Genomic DNA, 15,066 nt, shown 5'->3' on the forward strand with positions numbered 1-15,066 from the left:
ATGCCTGCTTCACCAGTGTCTTTGAGCTTCCTCCAAAGGAGGAGATGCGGGGCCTGGACATCTCCCTCTACCACGAGGTGAGCACTGGGGAGCTACAGGAGCTCTGGGGTCCCCTGGGGTTACCTGCCCGCCCTGTGCCGAGAGACAACCGGATGTGCAAGGCCGGGCAGTGCCCCTGGCTTTGCTTTCCCAGTCTCATCCTTCTCCCCCGTTCCCGTGGGCCTGACCACGTGCAGTGCTGCAGGCTGCGCTGCCCACAGCAGCTTCTCTGCCCTGAGGCCTCTCCCGGGCACCGCGAGGCAGCGCGGATGTCCTCCCCTTGCACAGGGAGTTCAGATCCATCTCCTGGGTGTGAGAGGGGTCACTGAAAGACTGCCACCACATTCGTCCTCCCTGCAGACCCTGCACGCCATGGACATGATGCTGCAGACGTTTATACTCAGCTCTCCCGCCTCCAGCTTCAGCGAGGAGCTGCAGAACATCTTGCAGGTCTGGCACAGGCACAGCGTGGGGTTGGCAGGGGCTGTTCTTCAAGCGTTGCTCAAGCTTACAGGACGCCTGGGCGACTGCACGAGTCCAGCCAGGAGATCAGCAGTGCTGCTTCTGCTGGCACGGGCGGCAGCTCCCAGGGCACACCAGCAGCTTCTCTCCTCCCAGATGCTGCTGACCTCCACCAAGTCCAGGATGGCAGCGGTACGCGAGAGGGCTGTGGGGAGGATCGCGATGCTGAGCTATTTGCTGGCCAGCTATTTCTCACTGGAGGTAAGAGCCAGGGCCCTTCCAGCAAGCCGTCTCACCTTCCCTGCACACCAGAGCAGCCTGCAGCTCGGGGTGCCTGCGAGGCAAGTCGGGGCACAGGCTAGGGCACTGGGCAAGGCTCCGCCCTGAAGCAGGCCTCTTGGTCCCTCCTTCCCCCACGGTCTCCCCTCAGCCCTTCTGATGTTCTGCCTCCCTCGCCCAGGGCTGCTGTCACTTTGGAACAGAGGAGGACAGCCCTGACTGCTACGGGGACATCCATATCCCGATCCTGGGACAGCTGCTGGGACGTCTCATGCTTCTCAGCTCTTGCGAGTACAAAGACACCAGCTGTGTGGCCCTGGATGCTCTTCACCTCCTCTACAGTTTCATCCTGCAGCAAAGACGTAAGAGAAGCTGTGGCAGGCCGTGTCCCTCAAGACGCACACACCTCTGCTTGTTTCCCTGAGCATTGCCACAGACGGTTCTTGTGCTTGCTGGAGGCTGTCCATGAATGGCAGCCAGCTTCCCTGACCTCCATGGCCCTTGGCAGCTGCTTTCCGTACGATCCCAGCGCTGTCGTCTCTATCATTCTGCTGCAGAAGCTCAATGCTCACCTCAAGTACAGGACCTGTTCTCTGCTGCTCTCCTTAATCACTCCTCTCAGGATCTCAGACGCGGCTGTTTTGTGGGCCCTGCAGCCACAGCTGCCATTGCTTGCCATGTCCCAAAACCCTTTTATCAGTGAAGAGCAGATCCAGCCGGGCATCATGCCGGCTGGTCCCTCCAGTGCCTGTAGCAAGAAGCTGTCCCTCCTCCTAATCCTTCCTCATCATTCCTAAGGAATGTTCCCATCTTCTTCCCATCACCCGTCACCCTTTGCTTTACACCCCTGCCCACCACCTCCTCCCCTGAGTGTGGGTTGTCACCTCCCTCCTCACTCATTCCTACTTCCAAGCTCTCTTCATCGCTTAGGAAGCGTCTTAGCAAAATGCTGTGTCTTACTGACTCTTCTGATTTTCCCCTCCATTTAGGCAACGCGCTGCCAGAGGACCATCCAGAGTACCCAGACTTGCAGCAGAGATGGGATTCCGAGGGCAACTGGTTGCACTCTTTGCTCAATAGCAGCGACACGATGAAGGTAATGAGGTCCCCCCATGCTGGGACTCTGGTCCGTGGCATTGGCAGGAGGCTTGTGTGAGCAAAGGGACCCAGAATCAGCGGGGCTCAGCCAAGCAGCACCACCAGGTCATTCGATGTGATTCATCTTGCCTTCTTTTCTTCCCCCTAGATGATTGCAAACTGCCTCGAGCCTTTTGAGAGGACAGATGTCATCCTCACGGCCATCGAGGCCATGACAGACAACAGCCTTTGTGACGAGGACGGGGCCAGCAGCATGCTGGACGAGGCCATGAAAAATCGTTGTTCCTGGCTGACGGACGTAAGCGGCCTGTGGCTGGATCGCCTTGCCCATGAGTCCTTTCAGGGCTTGCTCCTCCCTCCCTCCCTCCTTCCTTCCTTTCCTCCCTCGCCCACCCCTCAACCCCTCCCTCCCACTCCCCAGTGTGTCCAGCACCTGCAACCTTCCTAAGCCTAAAGAGAGGGAGGGGAAGGGCAGCAGTTTCAGTGGCAGCAGCTGTGCAAACGGCTGTGCTGCAGTGGCAGCACCATCCTCACCTGTGTCCCCTCCAGGTGCCAAAGATCATGACTGCCATCCATGAAAGCCTGGACTGCATTTGCGTGACAGCAGTCCTGCACAGCCTGGATGCACTCCTCCTCTTCCTGGCCAACTGGCGCCCTAAGGAAGTGGTGAGGAGCTTGTTGAAGTTCTCTCCACCAGCTGACAGGTAGTGGCCCAGACACCCTTGAGGGCTTGTTCCCTGTGGGGAGAGGGGTGCGGAGGCTCCGGCTGCCAGACCCTTGGGAACCTGCAGGACATCCTGGAGGAGCTGGGCCCTGGCCCAGCATGGTGGTCAGCTAACCCTGCTGACCCAATGCTCTGGCTTGCAGCGCTGCCCTGGCCATGTGGGAGGTGATCTTCTCCCTACCCCAGCTGTTGGAGAAGGTTTTGAGGGAGCTGCGCAGCGAACTCCAGGACCAGCTGGTGTGCAAGTTGTTCCACACCATCAGCGATGACGTCTGCATCCTGCACCTGGCTGTGAGTGACCGGAGCAGGCCTTGCTCACCTGCAGGGCTGTGCCTGCCCTCTCCCCTGCCACCTGCCCCCAAACGCTGTTCAGCCGCTCCTCAGAGGTGTGAGGAGAGGCTGGCCATGGTCAGAGGACAGCAGGAGCCATCACAGACACCGTGCTGTGTGTGGTCTGGTGCAGGGCATGGGGGGATCCAAGAGGCCCTGCACAGGCAGAGCTGTCCCCAGGATGGGCTGTCTGGCCCCAGTGCCCTTGCCCTGAGCCGCCAGTGGGAACCAGGAGCCACTGGGTGCGGGGAGCCCTGCAGGCTCTGCCAGTCTTTCACTGCCCTCTTCGTTGCAGCTGCTGGCCACCAGCGACGTTCGGTCAGAGGATTTTGCTGCCATGTACAGTAAGCAGAGGTCTCTGCAGCACTCAAGCCTGGAGGTGCTCTCGCTGACGCTCCGAGGCCTCGTCACGCTGTCGCAGAGACCTGAGCTGGTGAGTGGGGCAGAGTCGAGTGGAGCCCAGTTGGCAGCCTGGGGCTGCTGGGGCAGTGGGTGATGTGGTGGCTTGGCCTTGGCTGGGAGTCGGGAGGTGGGGTGATGGCTCCAAACACCTTCCCTTCATGGAGGGGCCTGCTGCCGTCCTGGGGAGCTCTCCAGGCACAGGGGGTTACCAACCCATCGGCCCTTCGGGCTGCTCAGAAAACGGGGTGGCTGAGCAGGGGGAGTCTTTGCTCTCCTACTGCCTCTTCCCTCCCCCTGCTCTCCTTGCATCCCCATCAGTGTGTCCGTGGCCACCGCCAGCCAGGAGGCTGCTGCAGCAATTCCCGTGCTTGCTGCCAGGAAGCCGGACGGGAGGCTGGTGCTCAGGGACCAGAGCAGTTTGGCCAGGATGGCTTTTCATTGCTTCACAAAAAGGAGATGGTGTGTTTCATACAGGCAAGAAAAATGCAGGTCCTGCTGGGAGACGTCCTGGAGACCCTGCAGCATGCCAATGAAGACATTCAGATGAAGGCCCTGCTTGTCTTCAGAAAAATGCTGGTTTATATGAAGGGGGAGAATGCCTGCCCCTTCACTCTGCAGCTGGTGGAGAAGCTCCTGCCACTCTTCGGCAATGTAAGGCTGCTGCGGGAGCCTGAGCTAAGGCAATGGACACGCTGCAAGGACAGCTGCTGGTCAGCCCAGCCCTGTGGTCAGCAGTCGGGCAGGGCTGCTCCCCTCCTCACTCCCCTGGGCTCTGCAGCCCAGCACGGCTTCTCCCTGGCAGGCTGATGCTTCCGGGTATCACCGGAGACCTGAGAGCCTACGCTGGGGCCCAGCTCGGCCCCTGTGCACAGCACCAGCAGCCCAAGAGCTGCTCTCAGAGCTTTGAGGGCCTCCTCAGCTGCAGCGCCAGGCTGGAGCAGACGTTCTCCCCAGGCGCTGTGGCGGGGGCTGAGGCTGAGCCAGCCGTGTGTGCGCCAGACCGGCCAGCCTGGTCTTCTCTTCAGCCTGTCGCTTGGGAGCTCTGCACTGGCACGGCCGGTGTGGCTGATGGTGGATGCTGGGTGGCTAGGGGAGCACGCGGAGCATCGGCCCCACCTCTTGTGTGGCCTCTCTCAGGCCCAGGGCTATTCAGCCGCAGCTGCAGATCTGGCCCACAGCCCCTGTGTTCAGAACCCAACCCCGGGGCATCTCCCCCCACATCAGCCACGCCAACGCCCTTGCTCAGCGTGGGCAGGGAGCAGCTGTTGCTGAAGTCCCCTGTCTTCCTCCCTACCAGGAGTCCAGCCAGGTGCGGGAGCTCTCCATCAGCCTCTTCAGAGACATGCTGAAGACTGTGGTGGGGAGGAACTGTACAAAGCTGAAGAAGGCAGTGCAGAGGGCCCTGCTCCCGCTCTTCCTCCGGATGCATGACCAGATCGGGAGCGTGGCCAAGGTGCAGTGACTGCGACCGCTGTCGTGGGGAGGGGTGTGCTGACAGCATGGGCTCTTGTGCCTTCTCTGAGCCTCTGCTTCTATTCAGGCCTCCAGGGAAGCCCTCCTAGCTGCTGCAGAGCTCCTGGAGCAGAACGAGCTCAAGGACCTCACTCAGACAGAGCAGACATGGAGGATTGGAGAGCGCTTGGTGAGAACAACCCCAAATCCTAAGATCCAGGCTGGACGAGGGCTGTCCTGTGTGCCCGGTGCTGTGGGCTGTGCAGCTCTGCCTTCCCTGCTCTGCTCCAGCCGGAGCCCAACGCCTGGAGCTGCATCTTCCTTCCCTGCCTTCAAGCACAGAGCCCCCAGGAGCTCTTCTGCAGGCCCCTCTCCCCTGCTCACTGCCCCGTGGGTGCTGAAGTCTCCTCCCTGCCCATCCAGGGACCTGGCAGCGGGACAGAGGGATCTCAGTACCTCCGGGCTCCCTCTGCCTCTGGCTCTCTCTGAACCCCAGCCCCACAGGGCTGCTGGCTGGAGACGGGAAATGCCGGGAGAGAAGGGCAGTGCTGGTAGGAAGGACTGCTCCAGCCGGCTGGGGAGGGTTGGTGCCAGCCCCGTGCCCCTGTGCTCTCTCCAGCTGGTGCACAACAGGAGCAGGGTGGAAGAGTACCTGCAGCAGAGCCTGCCATACTTGAAGGACTCTCAGGCCCCCGTGCGAGAGGCAGCTGTCAGGTTCATCGGTGAGCCACAGCCCCTGGGGACCCTCTTCTGGCAGCCCGGCCCCAGTCCCCGCTGTTGCACTGGCAACAAGGGGCAGCCCGTGGCTACCAGAGCCCTGAGGAGGGCCCAGCACCACGCAGCTGGGCTCGCTGGGAGCCTCGCTCGGTCCCACCACCCTCGGCGACTGTCCTTCCCTGGGGTCAGCCCTGCCGAGGGGGAGGAGGGTGGGCAGCCACCCTGCAAAGTGAAGGTCTGACAAGAGATCTGTGCCTAGGGCTTGCCGCACGGCATCTGAGGGACCGAAGCTCGGAGAAGCTCTGTGATATCCGCAACGGTGAGGAGGGCCGGTGCTGTGCTGGCTGGGGCTGGTGGGGAAGGGGACAGAGCCCGGGCAGGGCACTGTCACGCCTGGAACTGCTGCAGGAAAACTCTTTGGGGCCAGAAGAACATGTTGGGGGCCACGAGGCATTCGTCTCGCCTCCTCTCCGGGCCAAAAAATGAGATGGTTGGGCTGGCATGGTCTGGAGGGGACTCCTGGGGGTCTCTGCAGGTAGTGGGGGTTCATCTCTGCTCTGCTTCCTTCTCTTGCAGCTCTCAATCCCTTGAGGAATGACCCTGACCCCTCAGTCAGCTCCCTGGCAGCTCAGACCATCTTCATCCTGGGCGAAGAGACACCAACATCTAGAGAAACGCCGGCATCAAGACAAATGCCAACATCAAGGTGGAGCCTGCGGTCACTGTGGTGCTGGTGCCGCTGAGCCTTTGAGAGATTAAATTCTCCTCTCAAAAATGCCGGTGTTAAAGTACTTTTTAAAAAAAATAACTCTGTAACAACAGGCCCAGTCCCATGCGGTCCTTGCCACAGGGCCCACCTGGAGGGTGCTGAGCAGACAGTGTCACTGCTGGCCTCTGCCACTGCCTCAGGACAGCACACCCGGACCCAGGGTGTCCTTGCAACAAAGCCCCAGCTGCCCCGCTAGAGCACAAAACCCGGAGGGGAGGAGGAGAGAAGCTGTAGCCCAAGCTGCCCCTCCTGCGACACCTCAGGGCACGAAGAGGCACCCGTGTCTGCCAAGCTGGCAAGTCGCCCTGTGTCCCGTCACAAAAACCCTGTGCTGCACTGGGGAGCTGTGCTGGTTTGGGCTGGGACAGAGCTGAAACGCCCACAAAATGTCCCGCGAGTCCCTTTGCTCCCTGACTTTGGGCTCCGTCTGTTCTGGTGGTCACTCAGGACAGCAGAGGGGTGACGTCGTGTGGAGTCACTGGGCACCACAGCCAGCTTAGCTTGGAACCAAGAGATTCCCCTGGCTTTCTGGGTCCAAAACGCCACTTGTCGCATCCAGCCCGCCCTTCAGCACCCAAAGCCCCGTTTTTAGGGCCAAAAGCCTCATTGTAAGGGCACCCACCAGGCTGTCGGTGTCACCGAAATCGGGACTCAAGCTCATAACACCAATGCAGCATTAAGAAGCAGGCATTCTTTATTGCGGTGCCGGATGCACGGGGGATCCTTCCACCTAGCATGCGTGCTGGTCTGGAAATCTGGACAGCATATATGTAGTGATTTCATGCGTAATCATTACTAATTCCCAGAATACTAACACACAATCATTGGTTTTCCTAGAAATCATTATAATATTCCCCACCCACTTGCGCATGCTCAGTCCTTTGAATCGAGGGTCTTTCGGGTGGTCTTGAGGGTCGTCGGAGTGCCCCCTCCTCGAATTCGCTGGTGGAACCCCTCCTGAAAATCTCCAGCTACGGTCTTGGGAACAGGTCGCGTTGTCCTGGATTTTCTGGCTCCAAAGGGAGGGCTCAGGGCCTATTCCCACAGCTGGTGTTTGAGGCCTCCCTTTGTTCTGCCACCTTTCTTAATTACCCCAGACAGGCTGGGCTGACTTCTAACAAAGGAACAGCTCTGAGACTGCCCGCTCCCTCTCAGGACAAACAGATTTCATGTCAACTTTAACCTGTGTGACTACAGCTCTACAGTTAGCAAGAATCACCTCTTATTGATATTTAATTTTTAAAAAATCACATTATTCTAAAATTATTTTGATTAAGCTTTTTATGTCATGTAACATTTCCCCTCTTTGAGACTTATAAAATTTTTTCAATAAGTCTCATTTACTTATAACTAACCTCTATAATCAGTAAAACAAAATGTATTATTAACATTACTACTAAAATTCCTTTGATAGGTTCCATATTTTGATATGATTTTGTCTAATTCATTAAAATGAGAGAGTGTTAACTTTAAGTGACATGCTGCTTTAGAAATTCATTGTCTCTGTTCTGGAGACGGTGCTTCCTTGACTCTCAAATAATGAATTCAGGAATCAATATCTTCACATTTAAGGGCTGTAATATGTTGTTAGAAGCACCTGATATGGTTCTTTTCATTTTTGTTGAAGAGATTCTGATTCCCAAATTTTCAGGTACACATAATCTCCTGGTTGAAAATGGTGAACTGGGGAATCTAAAGAAAGAGGCTCTGTGGCAGTTCCATACCCTTTTAAAGCATTCAGAGTTCTTCCGAGGGATATCAAATACAATTTTGAACCTTTTTCCTTTTTCTTTTTTTTTTTCTAATGCCAAAACCGTCTGACCCTTGGGGACATATCCGCAATCTTTCTGCCACTCAGGATGATTTCTCAACGTAAAGAACAAATCAACATAGGGGACCACATCTCACTTTCCTTCCCTTCTACAAGATAACATCAACTGTAAAATATTGTGTCAATTTTTTCCTAGTCGTTGGGTCTCCCCTTACATGCTCCCAGTGTTTAAGAACACATCCCCCTGGAGACTTCATTAATATTTCCCCTCCGTCTGAGGTAGACATAGAAGATACATATTTTCCCATATTTTACAAAAAGAGGTTTTGGTACCAAAAAGACAATAATACTGTTCTACAGACAAAGTCAATCCTGTCACCCCTTCAGAAGGAAACCAGTGTCCTGGTTACCCGGGACATGGAGAAGGCTGAGCTACTCAATGACTTTCTTGCCTCAGTCTTCACTGATAAGGGCTCTTGTCTCACCACCCAAGTTGTGGAAGGTGCAAGCAGGGACTGCGAGGATGAAGAACTGCCCACTGTACTCGAAGAGCAGGTTGGGGAACATCTGAGGAACTTAAAGGTGCACAAGTCCATGGGACCTGATGAGATCCATCTGCGGGTCCTCAGGGAACTGGCAGATGAAGTTGCCAAGCCACTGGCCATCATATTTGAGAAATCGTGGCGGTCTGGTGAGGTCCCCGATGACTGGAAGAGAGGGAACATAACCCTCATTTTTAAAAAGGGGAACAAGGAAGACGCAGGCAACTCCAGGCCGGGCAGCCTCACCTCTGTGCCTGGTAAGGTCATGGAGCAGATTCTCCATGCTAAGGCACATGGAGAGCAAGGAAATGGTTGGTTGTGGGATATTTGAAAAGCAATGGACATATAGTGAACAATCCAGACACAATGGGACTGTTTAATCTGTGAGCCGGAGGCCTCTGCAGACAGCAGGCCATCGATGTAGTGGATGAGAATATGAGCAAGTGTATGGATGTACGCGAATGTGGCGAAGTGAGTTACGCAGATGGGAATATAGAATCATAGAATCATTGAATGGTTAGGGTTGGAAGGGACCTTCAAAGGTCATCTAGTCCAACCCCCCTGCAAGGAGCAGGGACATCCCTCACTAGATCAGGTTGCTCAGAGCCTCATCCAGCCTGGCCTTGAACGTTTCGAGGGATGGGGCCTCCACCGCCTTTCTGGGCAACCTGCTCCAGTGTTCTGTAACTCGCATCGTAAAATATTTTTTCCTAATTTCTAATCTAAATCTACCCCCCTCTCTTTTAAAACCATTACCTCTCGTCCTATCGCAACAGGCCCTACTAAACAGCCTTTCCCCATCTTTCTTGTAGGCCCCCTTGAGGTATTGGAAGACCGCTATCAGGTCTCCCCGGAGCCTCCTTTTCTCCAGGCTGAACAGCCCCAACTCTCTCAGCCTGTCCTCATAAGAGAGGTGCTCCAGCCCTTTTATCATCTTCGTGGCCCTCCTCTGGACCTTCTCCAACTGGTCCATGTCCTTCTTGTGTTGGGGGCTCCAGAACTGGACACAGTACTCCAGGTGGGGTCTCACCAGGGCAGAGTAGAGGGGGAGAATCACCTCCCTCGACCTGCTGGCCACACTTCTCTTGATGCAGCCCAGGATGCGGTTGGCCTTCTGGGCTGCAAGAGCACATTGCCGGCTCATGTTGAGCTTCTCATCCACCAGCACTCCCAAGTCCTTCTCCTCAGGGCTGCTCTCAATCCATTCCCTGCCCAGCCTGGATTTGTGCCTCGGATTGCCATGACCCAGGTGCAGGACCTTGCACTTGGCCTGGTTGAACTTCATGAGGTTGGCATGGGCCCACCTCTCCAGCCTGTCAAGGTCCCTCTGGATGGCATCCCTCCCTTCCAGCATGTCGACGGCACCACACAACTTGGTGTCGTCGGCGAACTTGCTGAGGGTGCACTCTATCCCACTGTCCATATCGCCGACAAAGATGTTGAACAGGGCCGGGCCCAACATGGACCCCTGAGGGACGCCACTCGTGACCGGTCTCCACATGGACATTGAGCCATTGACCACCACTCTCTGAGTGCAGCCATCCAGCCAACTCCTTATCCACCGAGTGGTCTGTCCATCAAACCCATGTCTCTCTAGTTTAGAGAGAAGAATGTCGTGCGGGACAGTGTCAAAAGCTTTGCACAAGTCCAGGTAGATGATGTCAGTTGCTCGTCCCTTGTCCACCGATGCCGTCACCCCGTCATAGAAGGCCACCAAATTGGTCAGGCACGATCTGCCCTTGGTGAAGCCATGTTGGCTGTCACCAACCACCTCCTTGCTCTCCATGTGCCTTAGCATGGTTTCCAGGAGAATCTGCTCCATGACCTTGCCAGGCACAGAGGTGAGGCTGACTGGCCTGGAGTTACCTGGGTCTTCCTTATTCCCCTTTTTAAAAATTGGGGTTATGTTCTCTCTCTTCCAGTCATCAGGGACCTCACCAGACCGCCACGACTTCTCAAATACGATAGCCAGTGGCTTGGCAACTTCATCCGCCAGTTCCCTCAGGACCCGTGGATGGATCTCGTCAGGTCCCATGGACTTGTGCACCTTCAGGTTTCTCAGATGATCCCGAACCTGCTCTTCGAGTACAATGGGCAGTTCTTCATTCTTGCAGTCCCTGCTTGCACCTTCTACAGCTTGGGTGGTGGGACAGGAACTCTTGTTGGTGAAGACTGAGGCAAAAAAGTCATTGAGTAGCTCAGCCTTCTCCATGTCCTGGGTAACCAGGACACCAGTTGCCTTCTGGAGGGGGCCTACATTTTCCCTGGACTTTCTTTTGTCCCCTACGTACCTATAAAAGCTCTTCCTGTTACATTTTATATCCCTGGCCAGATTCAGTTCTGCCAGGGCTTTGGCCTTCCTTACCTTATCCCTGGCCACTCGCGCAGCCTCTTTGTAGTCCTCCCAGGCTACCTGTCCCCACTTCCACCCTCTATAGGCTTCCTTTTTCACTTTCAGTTGGTCCAGGAGCTCTTTGCTCATCCACGCTGGCCTCCTGGCCTTTTTGCCCGACTTGTTTTTCATCGGGATGCACCTCTGCTGAGCTTGGAGGAGGTGCTCCTTGAATATGGACCAACTTTCCTGGGCCCCTCTTCCCTCCAGGGCTGCCTCCCATGGCACTTGGCCCATCAGGTCCCTGAAGAGGCCGAAGTCCGCCTTCCTGAAGTCTAGGGCAGAGAGCTTGCCATGTAGTTTCCTTGCTGCCCAAGGAACTATCTTGTTCCCTGTCTCATTCTCCTGCTAGTTTTAGAAATAAATGAGTGTTTTTCCCCAGGTCGAGTCTGTTTTGCCCGTAATGGTAACTTTAAGAATTTCTCCCCGTCCTTATCTCAAACCTCGAGCCGTTTTCCTTATATCATCTCCTCCTATTCTCTTGGAGGGTGGGGGAGCAAGAGAGAGACTGCGTAGTCCGGTCCCTATCGGGGCTGAATTACGACACCCCACCTCACTCATGCACATGTATGTCTGTATTGTGCAATCCTATGGATATGTGTACCTGCACCGTATAAATATTTGGCAAAATGTGCTGTCGGTGTGCGTGCTTTTGGAGGAGTGATCCCCCACGCACCTGGCGCTGAATAAACATGCCTGCTTTATAACTCTTTCCGAGTTGTAGAGTTTGATCCGCGTGTCACTGACAGTCTCCCTCTCCTTGACCCTGGCCATCTGAGAGACCACAATTGCATGGTCGCTACAGCCAAGGATGGCACTGTTCTGCACATCCCTGGTGAGCTCTTCCTCTTCCTGGAGTATCAGGTGGTGCAGGTGGCCATCAGACTGTCATTCTCAACTGTTCTGTGATTCTGTGTTTGTAAAGAATAAAAGTGAGGCGGAAAGAAATGACCGACACGTTACCTTGACTGCAAATACAGTGGGATCCTGTGGAGAGAACCCATACTGGAACAGAGGGAAAATGTAGGGAGGGTAGGGTGGCAGAAATTACCATGAGCCCCCATTCGCAATCCCCCCTGGTCCTCTCTGGGTCTGGATGGGTAGAAGAACAAGGAATGGAGCAATTTGAGCCTGGGAAAAAGGGGAGTGAAGGTTGGGGAATGGTCTTTAATATTTTGTCAGAGTTTCTCACCATCTAAATCTATTTTAATTGGCAATAAATTAAATTGATCTTCCCCAAATCACCTCTTCTTTGCCCACAAAGAGAAGCTGCACATGCTGGGTGTTTGATAAATCTTGAGAGCCAGAGGTCTGAGTACGGACCCAGGACTGTATGTGGGATCTCAATTAATGGAGAGTTTCAAAATTAGTTGAAACAGGGGCATGAGCACTTCATCTAGCTGGAGTTGTCTGAGAATGGGCTTGGCTGACAGCCCAGCTGTGCCAAAAGCAGTGGGATGTGGCCTGTGATGAGTGTCCGTGTGAAACTCGTTTCCTTTTTGTGAATAACAGCATGGAGGTGGGCATCACTGAGCCCCAGAGAAGGCCAGAGGTGGCCATGCAGCAAAGGCTGCTCCTCAGAACTGGAATGTACGGCCAGAGGTGGAAAAGGCTGGTGTGTGGGACCAGTCTGGGACAGTTGTTTTGGGAGAGCATCCCCTGGGTGTCCAGGTGTCGTTAAGTTCCCCTGGGAACTAGAGAGTTGTTCCTTTGCTCTTCTCCAGGGATGTGCGTGCCTCTAGAGAGCCTTTCCCCAAGGGCCTGTGTCTGTCCTGGCCTGATCGGGTGCTTCTGTCCTCTTCCCATGGTCCCTGTGGGGACCCAAGGTGGTGGTGCTGCTCTGCAGAGTGAGCAGGCTGTGGTGCGTGAGAGCCACAGGGAGACAGTCCCTGGCAGATCCCTGCTGATCACTCACCATCTCCGGGTCCACTGGGCACCCACAAGTGGAAGCTCAGCCCAAGTTTCCTTCCCTAGTTCATCGCCCCATGCCCTTCTCCCCTCAGCCCATGGAGAACCCCAGCACAGCAGCACGGCTTTGTGGCGGCAATTTCTACAGCCTTTTCCTGACCACAGCTTTGGAGAAAAACCAGAACCTTCAGACACCGGCACTGAGAAAATCCCTTTTTGTTACTGAGATGTGACCTGGGAGGCCATCTATACCGCTGTGCCAGACACATGTGCAAAGACCTCTGGGTCACATAGAGTGGGTTCATGTCTCTGGAGAAGTGGAGTGGATGCAGACATTCCTGGAGAAACAGAAGTGTCACAGATAAAGTGCCCAACACAGAGGAGGTTCCCCAGATACATTGGAAATCACTTGTGAGGAGATGTGGGCAGCTTATATCTGCTGAAAAATTACTGATTGAATGAGCTTCTTCAGGGCATCCTTGAGCTCCTGGTTCCTCATGCTGTAGATGAGGGGGTTCACTGCTGGAGGCACCACCGAATAAAAAAGAGCCACCACCGGATCCAAGGATGGGGAGGAAATGGAGGGAGGCTTCAGATAAGCAAACATGGCAGTGCTGATGAACAGGTGAGGGAGGCACAATCAGGTGAGGGAGGCATGTGGAAAAGGCTTTGTGCCATCCCTGCTCAGAGGGGATCCTCAGCACGGCCCTGAAGATCTGCACATAGGACACAACAATGAACACAAAACACCCAACAGCTAAAGAAAAACTAACCACAATAAGTCCAGCTTCCCTGAGGTAGGAGTGTGAGCAGGAGAGCTTGAGGATGTGGGGAACTTCACAGAAGAACTGGTCCACAGCATTGCCCTGGCAGAGTGGTATGCCAAATGTACCGGCCGTGTGCAGGACAGCAGTAAGAAACACACCACCCCAGGCAGCTGCTGCCATGTGGACACAAGCTCTGCTGCCCAGGAGGGTCCCGTAGTGCAGGGGTTTGCAGATGGCAACATAGCGGTCGTAGGCCATGACGGTGAGAAGATAGTACTCTGCTACAACGAAAAAGAGAAACCAAAAGACTTGAGCAGCACATCCAGAGAAAGAGATGGCTCTGGTGTCCCAGAGGGAATTGGCCATGGCTTTGGGTAGAGTGGTTGAGATGCAACCAAAGTCAATGATGGAGAGGTTGAGGAGGAAGAAGTACATGGGGGTGTGCAGGCGGTGGTCGCAGGCTATGGCAGTGACGATGAGGCCGTTGGCCAGGAGGGCAGCCAGGTAGATGCCCAGGAAAAGCCAGAAGTGCAAGAGCTGCAGCTCCCGTGTGTCTGCAAATGCCAGGAGGAGGAACTCGGTCAGGCCGCTGGTGTTGGAGAGTTGTTGCCTCTGTGCACGGCGTCCTGTCATGAGAGGAAGAATCAATAAAGAGTTAGGGGAGACTTCTCTGACAAAAGTCAGTCTTTCTCCTTGACCCTCACCCTGCTACACACAACCCCCCACCCTCTTGTGCCCATTCCTTTTCCAGCCGACCTTCCTTCACCTCTGTGCCTGGAGCTCTGGTTGGTGCTCCTGAGTGTGCCCTGAGTGTGCCCTCTGCACACTGGCTGTTGAGGAGACAGCCCTGCTCTGCAGCAGTGGGTTCATGGAAATGGTGGGGGACAAAGTCCGGTCCTGGTGTTCAGAACAAACTGCTCCTAGCTCAGAAGAGCTTTTCACCATCTGCACTCCCAGAGTTAAAGAAATTGAGATGGCAGAAGGCAGTTTGAGAGGTCTGGGGTTCTTAAAACTCCCCCATCTCACCTGGAGAGTGTCCATGGATGTCAGACAGCATTTCTGCTGCCCTCAGGGAGAACAGAGCCAGTCCTGTGAGGCAAGAGGATTGCCTGTGGCTTAGTGCAGAGTGAGGCGACCTGGTCTGTGCCTCCGACTTGTTCCCAGCTGCCCTGGGCTTGTTCTTCATGAGGTGGAGGGTGATCACACTCTTGTGTTACCCTGAAAAACAACCAGACACTGCTGAGAGCAGAGGGATGCTGTGCTGACCACTGAACGTCTCACCCCTTCTCAAGGTCTCAGCACCCCACTTCCAGCCAAGGACACACAGGGCTCATTTCACCAGCCCCACAGAGCTTCTTCATGGGGCTTCCAGATAACAAATTGTGCAAGGGGACAGCTTCACATTCTGGAGGGT

General features: G+C 55.2%; 1 protein-coding gene across 1 annotated transcript in view; it reads left to right on the forward strand.

Moving 5' to 3' along the window:
- Nucleotides 1-2,879: 2,879 nt before the first annotated feature.
- The window catches only part of LOC147600087 (maestro heat-like repeat-containing protein family member 7), a 46,340-nt gene continuing 34,153 nt past the window's right edge, over nt 2,880-15,066 (forward strand). Inside the window, exons 1-9 of the mRNA XM_086752393.1 lie at nt 2,880-2,893; nt 3,228-3,365; nt 3,809-3,985; nt 4,632-4,787; nt 4,875-4,976; nt 5,406-5,508; nt 5,763-5,822; nt 6,080-6,209; nt 8,990-9,056. Of these exons, the coding sequence (XP_086608519.1) occupies nt 3,270-3,365; nt 3,809-3,985; nt 4,632-4,787; nt 4,875-4,976; nt 5,406-5,508; nt 5,763-5,822; nt 6,080-6,209; nt 8,990-9,056 (891 nt within the window). The 5' untranslated portion in view covers nt 2,880-2,893; nt 3,228-3,269. The remainder of the gene's footprint in view (nt 2,894-3,227; nt 3,366-3,808; nt 3,986-4,631; nt 4,788-4,874; nt 4,977-5,405; nt 5,509-5,762; nt 5,823-6,079; nt 6,210-8,989; nt 9,057-15,066) is intronic.

Source organism: Chlamydotis macqueenii, chromosome 7, assembly GCF_036417535.1.
Source record: "Chlamydotis macqueenii isolate bChlMac1 chromosome 7, bChlMac1.mat, whole genome shotgun sequence".
NCBI classification, from domain to species: Eukaryota; Metazoa; Chordata; class Aves; order Otidiformes; family Otididae; genus Chlamydotis; species Chlamydotis macqueenii.